The 12,133-nt window shown below is 40.9% G+C and overlaps 1 protein-coding gene across 1 annotated transcript in view; it reads left to right on the top strand.

Annotated features, from left to right (window-relative positions):
- The first annotated feature begins 623 nt into the window (after positions 1 to 623).
- The window catches only part of LOC126981335 (TBC1 domain family member 25-like), a 24,939-nt gene continuing 13,429 nt past the window's right edge, over positions 624 to 12,133 (top strand). Inside the window, exons 1-7 of the mRNA XM_050832341.1 lie at positions 624 to 788; positions 6,558 to 6,667; positions 6,934 to 7,032; positions 7,361 to 7,514; positions 7,774 to 7,964; positions 8,402 to 8,540; positions 11,241 to 11,374. Coding sequence (XP_050688298.1) covers positions 726 to 788; positions 6,558 to 6,667; positions 6,934 to 7,032; positions 7,361 to 7,514; positions 7,774 to 7,964; positions 8,402 to 8,540; positions 11,241 to 11,374 — 890 coding nt within the window. The 5' untranslated portion in view covers positions 624 to 725. The remainder of the gene's footprint in view (positions 789 to 6,557; positions 6,668 to 6,933; positions 7,033 to 7,360; positions 7,515 to 7,773; positions 7,965 to 8,401; positions 8,541 to 11,240; positions 11,375 to 12,133) is intronic.

Raw genomic sequence — 12,133 nt, 5'->3', positions numbered from 1 at the left:
CGCGCAATGCTGGGGAAAAAAAACTGATTGATTGATTGATAGTTTATTGTTGCAGGTGATAGTTTATTGTTGCAGGTAAACTCGACCAGCAGCAATAAATTAAAGAGGAGTAAAAAAAAAGCATAATAGTGGAAACAAACAAAAGGACAGAAAAGAGAAACGCAAATAGAAAAGTCCAGAGGAAGATAAAGTGAAGAAGATAAGGAAAATGAGATAGAGAAAGCAAATTAGTCGGTGAAAGGAAAGTGAACAGCTGAGCTTAGGGCAGGGTGATGTATATATACATTATAAGTGTGTGCAGTGAAGTAACTAAGTGTGCGTAGTAAGTATTTATTAGTAGGTGTAGAGAAGAACCAAGGAGGACTATAATAAGAAGCGATACAAAGCAGAACAACTCAAAAGAAAAAAGTCGTCGGCACCCGTTGCCAGAATGTCGTACTCAGCCTCCTATGTCTGCCGATTTTTGACCCATAAACTGCCTCCTCGACTTCAATATCTGCCTTCATATATAGTTATCGTTAAAATGGTTAATTATTGGTGTTTTTTGTATATAGCTATGGCTCAGAAACCGGTAAATACGAGGCTCTGAGTACGATAATCTGGCAACGGTGAACTGTCATCGCGCAGCTGGCGGCGGCGAGTGTCAGCGGCTGGCTGTCATGGAGGCATCAGCTGGGGTCGGATAGCTGCCAGACTTTGCTGAGAACCATCGATTCTCAGAGGCAATGGCAACGGCCTTAACGACAGCGATCCCGTCAAGGGATGCTGTGAGAATTAAAGTCATCCAGGTAAGGAACTATCACCAGACAACTCGGTAAGCCCCAGCGGCAGGTGTTGGGTCCCTCTCTCCCTCCGCCGTGGTATTCGGTGCCCAGCGGTGCCACGTCCCCAGCGGCAGGCACCACACGGCACCCGCGGAGAAGGCATCCAAAGAGTGCAGGCTGGGGGGCGAGGGGAGCCAGCCAGGGCGAAGGTTACGTGTAGAAAGTGTTTGTGTTGGGAGCCCAGCAACCATCTGTCAGGTGAGGCGAGGTAGGCGCTCACCTGCCTGCTCACCTGCTTGGCCTTCCTCAGCAGGTTGTCGCAGATGCAGGTTCAGAGCAGAGGGGAAAGCCTTTGGTATGGAGAGTGAGTGAAATTGCATGGTTTCCGTACGTTGTAAAAAAAAACCCGGAATGTTTGAAATTTCCCTACATCTAAGTAATTGTAAGGAATTTCCCTACGTCTAAGGTATTTTTCAACCCCCCCATAACTCAAAAACTATGCATTTGCGACGCATTTCATGGTTACCGCCGCATTCCCCGAAGTCTCAATGGCCCCCTAGCCAGGTTGCGAGGGGTGAGTATGGGCAAACACTAGAATAATACCGCCTTGGCCAGTAGACACACCAGCACATCCCATTAGCATTTGGCTCTATATAAAAATAATGGAGGTTACTATTTAGAGGGTGTTAGGTTACTCTTTAAGGGGGCCAATTTACTCTTAAGGGGGCCAATTTACTCTTTAAGGGGGCCAAGTTATTATTTCAGGGGGCCAAGTTACTATTTAAGGGGGCCAAGTTACTCTTTAAGGGGGCCAAGTTACTATTTAAGGGGGCCAAGTTACTATTTAAGGGGCCAAGTTACTATTTAAGGGGGCCAAGTTACTATTTAAGGGGCCAAGTTACTCTATAAGGGGGCCAAGTTACTCTTTAAGGGGGCCAAGTTACTATTTAATTAAGGGGGCCAAGTTACTATTTAAGGGGGCCAAGTTATTATTTATAAATAAGTTACTATTTAAGGGGCCAAGTTATTTTAGGGCCAAGTTACTATTTAAGGGGCCATTTTATAAAGGTTACTATTACTCTTTAAGGGGGCCAAGTTACTATTTAAGGGGGCCAAGTTACTATTTAAGGGGGCCAAGTTACTATTTAAGGGGGCCAAGTTATTATTTAAGGGGGCCAAGTTGCTATTTTAGGGGGCCAAGTTATTATGTATAAATAAGTTACTCTATTTAAGGGCCAAGTTACTATTTATAAATAAGTTATTATTTAAGGGGGCCAAGTTACTCTTTAAGGGGGCCAAGTTACTCTTTAAGGGGGCCAAGTTACTCTTTAAGGGGGCCAAGTTACTCTATAAGGGGGACAAGTTACTATTTAAGGGGAACTGGATTACTATTTATTTACTTACCATTAACATTTGACTATATATAAAACACATTAATAGGCTTATCTACATCCCTGTAAATAAGAAGTTGCTATATCAGTTATGAATGATCAATAAGACAGGAATCACCCAGGTAAAAAAAAAAATAATAGCAGCTGCTGGCCACACCTGTCTACCCTTAATTACTCCCTCCCTCACCCTACCTACCTGCATGCCAGTTTACTTTCCCTCCACACCTGTCACCTGCCTGCTTCCACACCTGTATTTCTGAAACTCCCAAGGGCAACTGTGCATTACCTAGGTTTGAGGGAGCTGGGATACTATTTAAGGGGGGATGAGTTACTATTTAAGGGGAGCGGAGTTGCTATTTAAGGGGGGCTGAGTTACTTTTTAAGGGGAGCTGAGTTACTATTTAAGGGGGTCTGGGTTACTTTTTAATAGGTGCAAGGCTACTATTTAACCCTTAAACGTTAGCGCCCAAATTGACTCACACTAGTGGAGCCGTGATTCCATTTGGACCCACTGCAAAAATATTTTTTTTAAAAATATATGGATCATCTTTATTGAGTTACACTGCATCAGAATTGAAAAAGAAAACATCTTGCAGGACAATGAAAGTAAAAACAAGGAAATTTATGATCATATTTAATTTTCATGATTTATTACAAAAAATTTATTGAAAAAATAGTGACTTTGCCATATAATGTATAAACAAGAATCCTTCGAAAAGAAAAGTAAGAAAATTTAATATTCTCTAACTAAAATGGTTGCTCTTTCAAGTAAATGGTGTAAAAAGTCTATCCTGCAATCCAAATGTGGTGCTCTGACCAAATGAAAATGAACAATTCTTGCATGTGGTTTTATAAATAAACATGTAAATAAATAAATAAACACAAAATGCATACACACAAAATAATTTATGATAATAACATACCTTGAGTATACCATTAGAAATAACTGAAAATGATTTTTTTTTTTTTTTTTTTTTTTTTTTTTTAATAAGCAAGTAAATAAACATAATATGCATACCAGCAAAATTACCTATGATCAAAATACAAAATATATTTTCCGTGAATATACAAACATTTATTTACATATCTTGGCAGTCTGTGCAGTAGATCTCATAGTGTCGCTGACAGGTTACCTTGTTGCACCTTGCACAAACTGTTCTACATTTGCTTGCAGTTTTCCAAGGGCAAATGTGGCACCTTTTCTTGCCTGATGGTGGTGTAGGCTGCTGGACTTGAATTTCAACAATGTTGAAGCAGCTTTTGATAGTTGTCACCAGTGTCCTGCTATCGACCAATTAGCCTGACATCTATTGTTTGTAAGTTAATGGAGACTATCATTCGCGACAATATGGTGAAATTCTTCGAAGAAAATAATATAATAAATAATTCGCAACATGGCTTCCGTAGTAAACGTTCGTGTCTGACTAACTAACTTGATTTTTTTCACTATATTTTTGAGGTGTTCGATGAAAGCAGATCAGTAGATATCATATATCTGGATTTTCAAAAGGCATTTGATAAGGTCCCCCACCAACGATTGCTCAGCAAACTACTGGCACACGGTATTTCGGGTAACATTCACAATTGGCTTGCGGACTGGCTCTCTTGAGCGGAAACAGAGAGTAGTTCTAAACGGTGGTACATCTAACTGGCTCGACGTCAGAAGCGGCGTACCTCAAGGATCAGTGCTTGGCCCCATGCTCTTCTTAATTTATGTTAATGATATCGATGATGGGCTCACTTGCAAAGTATCAAAATTTGCTGATGACACAAAAATTGCTAGTAAAGTAACTGCGACACTCGACGAAGAAGCTTTACAATCAGATCTAGATCGACTTGCACGTTGGGCCAATCAGTGGCAAATGAAATTTAACGTTGACAAATGTAAAGTGTTGCACATCGGAAAAAATAACAATCGCGTTCAGTACATAATGAATGGCCAACAACTTTCTGCAGTAAGTAAAGAAAAGGATCTTGGAATCACTATATCAAGCGATTTAAAGCCCGGGCAGCATTGTTCAGAGGTAGTTAAAACTGCAAACAAATTGGTTGGCTTCATCGTACGAGTCTTTAATAATAAATCAGAAAAAGTAATATTAAAACTGTTTAATTCGTTGGTTCGACCCCGTCTAGAGTACTGTGTACAGTTTTGGTCTCCCTACTACAGAAAAGACATAGAAAAGTTGGAACGGGTCCAACGAAGAGTAACAAAGATGATTCCTAGGTTGAGAAATTTGTCATATGAACAAAGGCTTAAAGAAGTAAATTTATTCAGCCTATCAAAACGAAGAATGCGAGGCGATCTAATAGAAGTGTTTAAAATGTTTAAAGGATTCAGTGATATTAGTGCGGAAGATTACTTTACAATTGATCGATCAAATAGAACAAGAAGAAATCACAATTTGAAGATAAGTGGTAAAAGCTTCTCGTCGCACGAAGCCAAACACTTCTTCTTCAATCGAGTTGTTAATGTTTGGAACTCTACCCTGTGATGTCGTTGATAGTACAACAGTTACGGCCTTCAAGAATAGATTAGACAAGTGTTTTGAATCCAACCAGGAACTAAGATATCACTCATTGTCGTAATAACGTTAAGTTCTTTCGAATACTGGTGTCCTTGTCCGCTTTTATCACCCGGTTAGTGGTAGCAGTAATGGTAGTTCTTTCCTCTTTCCTACATAAATTCCATGCAGTTTTTCCATGCTGCATGGTTCTTTTTCCTTTCCTGCCAGCTTTGGCTGGAGGGATGGGGGGGTGGGGAGGAGCCTTTGCCTTTGCTGTCCTTCATCTTCCACCTTTGATTAGATAGTTAGTGTAGCTTGTCACAAACAACCTCGTAAGGACCAGCAGGTCTGCTGTTGTTTGTTCTTCCTTTGTGTTCCTTTGTGAGGTTAGGATTATCCAGCCTCTTCATAGCACATGGTTTTGCCATTTCCATGGCAAGTTGGTGCACGAACAACCGGCGAAACCTATCACTACGAGCAGTTGCTTTCCCAGAGAACTCTTATCAAGTCCCACAGAACATATTTAGCATGAGGTATAGGTACTAAGGCCCTGTATATCACATATACAGGCCTATAAACAATGTTGTTCCCCCCTACGTTCCCCCTAAAAAAAAATTTCACAAACGGACGGTGTGGGTCCAGCTGGCGTCACAGCCCTTACTTAAGATAGAAGGAGCAACTCCAGCGTGGAGCACATCTATTTCCCTCAAGGTCTAATGACACACTGACGATCGACTCTCCCACACAAGCTTTGTAGCAAGGCGCGAGTGAAAAAAAAAGCGCGCCTTTCAAAACCAGGAAGTCATGACTCCACCTGGAGTCACGTTCCCGTTTAAGGGTTAAAGGGTGCAAGATTGCCGTTTATGGTGTGCAGGGTTATTATTTAAGAGGAGCAGGGTTACTATTTAAAGGGAGCAAGAAAAATATACAGCATAGTGGAAAAAAACTACAGCTAGTGACCCAAGCCATTCTCTGGAACAGTGTAGGGGTTAACATTTCTTGGATTGCCCTGTAAACTTTTCTCCATTTTTATTACTGAATTGCTGCAGAGCTTGAATACGTAGGTGTATTAACGCCCTCTCAAGTTAAAGCAGCAAGAGGCAGAGTCAGTCATTTACTTGCTGCCTGAGTTAAAAGATAATGAGTGGTATATACATATTATTATTATTAACAAAGAGGAAAAGGAAAGTAGATGATAATAGGCAGATTGCATTCATTAAGCAAATATTGATAAAGAGTAGGAGTGTGGTTACTGTGGTGGATGTTATAAGATATATAGTGTTAGTCTTTTATTAGATTAGCTAATAAAATTATAGTAAGTATAGCATAAGGATTGAATAGCAGCAGTGAAATGGATGGTAAGGCACAGTCAATTTTTTTCCCGGGTGAGTGGTTGATGTACTGTGTCAAGAATAAAGAGTGGTAGTGAGATGTATAGTAACAGCCAGTCAGTCATTTGTTAGCTGAGTGAGTGCTCTGATGTGTTGTGTTAAGGAGGAAGAGTAACAGTGAGATGAGTGGCGATAGTCAAAGTCAGTTATGTGTTAGGTGGGTGAGTGTTTGATGCGTTGTGCCAAGAGTAAAGAGTAATTGAGGTGAATGGTAATAGGCAGAGTCAGTCATTTGTTAGCTGAGTTAGTGCTCTGATGTGTTGTGTTAAGGAGGAAGAGTAACATTGAGATTAATGGCGATGGTCAAAGTCAGTTATGTGTTAGGTGGGTGAGTGTTTGATGCGTTGTGCCAAGAGTAAAGAGTAATTGAGGTGAATGGTAATAGGCAGAGTCAGTCGTTTGTTAGCTGAGTGAGTGGCATCAGGAGCATGAAGGAGCAGTGAGGTGTGGGATAGTAGGTATAGCCAGTTAGTTATTTGTTAGCTGACTGAATTTTGATCCCCACAGCACAGTCAGTGTGAGGTGGACTCTCAGTGTTGCCGGTTCAGCGTGGATCCGGAGCTGACTGGCTATGAGGTGCTCAGGAACTTGATTGCTCGTGCTTTTGATCTCAAAGGGTGAGCAAAGCTGTCTTTACTTTGTTCAGAGTACTTACTGACTGATGAATTAATTTTTGTATTTTAAAGTATATTGATGAATTAATTTTTGTATTTTAAAGTATACTTGTGTAATTTACTGAGCCAACTGAGGGTAATGCTTCATGTATATATAAACACATTTCTTCATCAGAGCTTACTGTTTGTTGTCTCATCAAGATGTAGCTGTATCATGGTCCTACATTTGTAATTCTTGTACTTCATTTTTGCCGTGTGTTTCCTTGCAGAGACTATCAGACATGTTACTTGGCTCGTGATGACCGCTTCCCCGAGGCCTGCTGGGTCCCTTTGCTCTCCGATTTTGATTTGGAGATGGCGTTTGTTAAGTAAATATCAAGTTTATCCCCATACACAGATGTACCATGAATTGTGTAGAATTTTCATGTCAGACACAAAAATCTTTTTATACATTTCATATGGATAGAAAGTGGTCACATTTTATTAATTTATTATCATTTTGTATCTAACATATAACAATTGAGTTGAGTTACATTTTGCCAGGTTAAAAAAATTAAAATTACCTGTTCATCATTTCTGTCTTTAAACTAAAGCTGTTACAACACCAACTTGTCTCTTCTAGAAACAGGATAGATGTTGCTGCTACTAATCATTGTGCTTGCTCTAATACATTATCATTAACATTGCCTGTCTCAGATCTGCAGACCCTTACCTGCTTGTGAAGGTTGACTTAATGTCTTCCAATGGCACTTGGGAGGCTGTCACTAACATGGACATCCCCAAGCTCTCTCTGCCTGATCTGCCAAAGAATAACTACTCTGTTAAGCTGCCAGGACTCTTCAAAGAAAAGGTACAGGCTATGTGATGTAAGTGCATGCCACTGAGGTGTTGACATGCAACTATCCTTTTTTTCTAGTTATTTTGTTTTGGCTTGAGTGGGGTCATGTGACTGTGACTTCCAGTATAAGAGGCATGAATGTTTTGTTGATATCAGTTGGCTTAAAAAGGGTGGAAATCTTGTTTAGATCTCAGCGAAATTCAGCCCAAACTGCCCATTTTGTAGGGTGGTGATTAGGGATTCTTTATTTGATATATTTTCCTTAAAACAGATGGAGAAAACACTGTCAGCAGTCCAGAAGGTGTTAAGTTGGAATGAGGAGGGTGAGGAAACCATACGGCCAGCCAGACCTCCTCTTACTGATGCAGAGTTCCAGCAGATGCTTAACGGTGTGGGGCAGCTCGCTCACCCCAAGGAGCTGCGGCTCTGTGTCTACCTAGGAGGCCTTGAACCTTCCCTCAGGTGAATCTATGCCAAATGTAATGAGTTGGATTTTTTAGATATGGATGTTTGTGAAATTTATTGCAGATGTGTGTACTTACGAAGAGTCAGATTATGTATTCACAGATTGGAAAAGGTAAAAAAAATATAAAAATATAATTTATTGATTCAAGCCATATACCAAGTAGAAAGTCTTTGGTCTGTAACAGATGGTAACTTAACAGATCCACCCATTTTTATATGGGGGTGAAAATTGGTGATGTGAGCCATTTTGTGTTGTAAAAAACTCATGAAAGACCTTCAGGAACCAATTATTTTTGTAAGTTGGGGCCTGCCTTTATTTTTATAGTTACTGCCTTTGCTGCCTCCATCTCAGACCCACCCTTACATGTGCTGAGAAGGTTAGGATCTATAAAAATGTGACCTTTGAGATTGACAATCTATGTGTTACCTTTCAGGAAAGTTGTCTGGAAGCACCTGCTCAACGTGTACCCAGAAGGCCTTACTGGGCGAGAGAGACTAGACTACATGAAGCTAAAGACCAAAGAGTATGAGGGTCTGAAAGCCACGTGGCAGGAACACCTGCAGAATGAAGAGGTAAAAGACATTCTCCCTGTGTTTCAGCACAAGTTTGATTAGTTTTTACCTAATTTAGAGGCAGTATAGAGTTGATGCACTGGGCCTTACAGAGAGACCCTGTAAAATGTCACCACAATAGGGGTAGGTTCTGAGAAACCCATAATGAGTTGATAATATCTAGAGTTGTTTATTATCTGGGCTGCCTCCTACTTTCCACTCTGTCTTCATCTACTCGTTCAGGCTTCCAGTCATCATGATCAGACATTGGTGAAAGATCATCAGTAAATATCTTTGGTAAAAACTTACCTTGTTGGTGGTAGCGGCGGTGATGCCGTGATGGGGACATAGCTGGATAAGATGAAAGGTTCCCCTTCATGCCGTAAGGTTAGTTTGTGTTTACTGTGGCATTAACTTTAGTGAGATTTTTTAACTTTGCACAGCCTGATCAGCTGATGCTCTATCTAAGTAGTGACCCCCAATATCAGTGCAGCAGCTCTGCAGCTTATCTTAGCAGATGACCTTGCAGATGACCCTGTACCATGAATGGCCATAATTGAGGGTGAATGAGACAGTATCTCAATGTTATTGGCAAGAATTATATGACACTGTGCACATTCAAATAGATGGGACTAATGGTACATTCTCTTACCTGCCATCCTTTACCCATGTTTATACTAGAAGATGTGTAAAGCCAAGGGCACACCATTCACTGGTAGCTCTGTGGTGGCCAGTTTCATGCAGGTTGCCAACCAAGGGAAAGTGACCATAGGGCATAGAGAACCGCCTGCCCAGTCTGGGGCAGATGCCACCGCAAGCTTCAAAACAATAGACACCAGGAGGGTGAACAGGTCAAAGGTTGACACGTTCATGGCAAGAGTTGGCACGTAGGAGTGCTTGGTGGAACATCTACCTTATTTTTGCCACCACCACACAAAGATTTGCCTGCTTCAAATTCCAAGGTCAAGTGAGTGTGTGAGTCTCATCATATATTAATGTAGTCCTTGATAATCAATTAGTTCATAAATAATCATTATCTCATATTTCTAAGCTACTGTATCCTCTTTTGTTACTTATATGACTTGTGATATTGCTTAGCTCTTTGTGAAGACTAGAGCCTCAATAGTTTCTGCTGTCCAGTCATGGTTTGCAAAGGGAAAACACTATGCAGTTCCAGACTAGGAATGTGTGAATGGGCCTTTTTTTTTTTTTTTTTTTTTTTTTTTTTTTTTTTATGTTGCTGCCAGTAGGCTTTTTGGTGGGTCTCTTAGGCGACCCCAGCCTGTTAGTTGCACAGGCAAATTTTATATAGGGTTGTTGCTGTGATGTATGACATGCTTGGCCCATGCTGCCCCCCGATGCTCCCCTTGACCGAAGTCGTTGAAGTTAGGGTTGATTGAAGATCTGGGCAGTTTAGAGAGAGAGAGAGAGAGAGAGAGAGAGAGAGAGAGAGAGAGAGAGAGAGCACAAAGAACAACTCAAGGGCAACAAAAAGAAGATGTAAAAAAAAAAAAAAAGCCCGCTAACTGTTGGTCTCATATAGTGATAAGTATAGAGTGGCCAAAAGAAAGGTCAATTTCGGATGGAGAGGTGTCTTGATACACTCCTCTTGAAAGAGGTCAAGTCATAGGCAGGAGGAAATACAAAGGAAGACTGTTCCAGAGTTTACCAGTGAAGGGGATGAAAGAATGGAGATGCTGGTTAACTTTTGCATAAGGGGTTTGGACAGTATAGAAATGAGCATGAGTAGAAAGTCGTGTGCTGTGGGGCCGCGGGAAGGGGGGGGGGGGGTCATGCAGTTACCAAGTTCAGAAGAACAGTCAGCATGAAAATATCGATAGAAGATAGAAAGAGATGCAACATGGTGGCGGAATTCAAGAGGTAGAAGGCTGTCAGAAAGAGGAGGAGAGCTGATGAGTGTCAAAGTGTCCACTTCATAATACTGCTCGCAATGATCAGTGAACTTCTAAAAACTCAGTGAGAAAGTGCTAAACAATATAATCTGTCAGACTGTTGTTACCATCTGTATTTCACCTGTATACCATTGTAAGACATAGCTGTGGTGAATAGTTTTAAATAAATTAGCCAGTGATTGGTTTCCATGGTTTATGTATGTCATGGTACATACTTGTTATTTGGGTCCTCTTTTACTCACAAAGTTAGTTAGCTTCAGCTGCTGTCTGTATACACATTGAGTTTATTGCTAAGTGAAGCCTTAATGAATTCTTCTTTTTCCCTTTACTACAATAGCTGAAAACTTTTTCAGTTAGTGATGTTGTTGGACTATATTAAAGAGTACCAAATACTGAGTACTGATTTGGTACTTGATACTCTCTTTGACTAGTCTAAAGTACCTGTATTGAATTTTTTTCGTGTACAATTCATATAATCAACAGTCCTTTTCGAGTGCTGGGTTCCCACTCCTGCCTGTATCATAATATTCAGCTCTGAGGGAAAGACGAAGAAGCTAGAAATCCTTACCATTGAGCTTTTGACTCTTTACATATCAATAGCATGGTTTACAGTTGCCCCCAGAATCATCAGCCACATGATGAATGATGGAGCATCAAATGAGTGAAAAATATTGAGAAGGGGCACTTGCTAACTGTAAATATTGTATGCTTTAGACTATTTTATATTTCTCCATGATCTTGAGAGAATTTTCTTTCATGGCTTACTGCACAAGAAAAATCTGTTATTGCCATATACTATCTCTTGCAGCTGTTGAGTGAGGAAGTGAAGTATGTGACTAACATGGTGCGTAAGGATGTCCTTCGGACTGACCGTCACCACCCTTACTTCAGCGGCCCCGACGACAACACCAACATTCAGAGTCTTTCAAACATCCTAACTACGTGAGTATCAAGTTGGTTGAGGCGCCGCTGCACACTGCTTGTCTCCAACATGTTAGCTGCCACGCAGGTGTTGTTGAGACACGCTAGTCACCATTGGTAACACATCATTATTTTTTCCCCCCCAAAAAAATAAGAAAAAATTACCCTGCATCTTATGTGAGTGCATTACAGATTAGACCAAACAAATCTGTCTGCGTGTGTGTGTATTTACCTAGTTGTATTTACTTAGTTGTAGTTTTACAGGACCTAGGCTTATGCTCGTGTGGTCCTGTCTCCATATCTGTATTTGTCCAACTTTCCCTTAAAGTTTTGCACACTCTTCGCCGATACTACATCCTCACTTACTCTGTTCCAAACCTCTATATTTCTTTGCGGGAAGCTATATAAAGCAGTCGCCCTGTATCAATTAAATTGTGAACTAAGCAGCTCTGCCAGTCTTCTTTACAAGTTTCTTGATTGGCTATTTTCCACTGCTCCTCACTCCTCAACCTTTGCCGTCATCTGTTTGTTTACATACAGCCGTGCAGTTGCTCATACCCCCAACCGTTTTCCATTCACACGGACAACCAACAGTTCGCTCCCGGTTGGGCACACGGGCAACTGCAGTTGCCAGTAGCCCCAACGGTTGGAGGAAAACTGCCAGTGTGACACCGCCTTAAGGAATTGCGCTTGACGCCAACAGTAGGTAGATGTGACCCGTACATGTCAAAGCAACACGAAACTCAGGGCGATAATGCGTGAACATCAGGATGGTAAATT

The sequence above is a fragment of the Eriocheir sinensis genome, chromosome 47, assembly GCF_024679095.1.
Source record: "Eriocheir sinensis breed Jianghai 21 chromosome 47, ASM2467909v1, whole genome shotgun sequence".
Lineage (NCBI taxonomy): Eukaryota > Metazoa > Arthropoda > Malacostraca > Decapoda > Varunidae > Eriocheir > Eriocheir sinensis.
The sequence above is the reverse complement of the archived record's forward strand: the minus strand, read 5'-3'. Positions and strand labels throughout refer to the sequence as shown.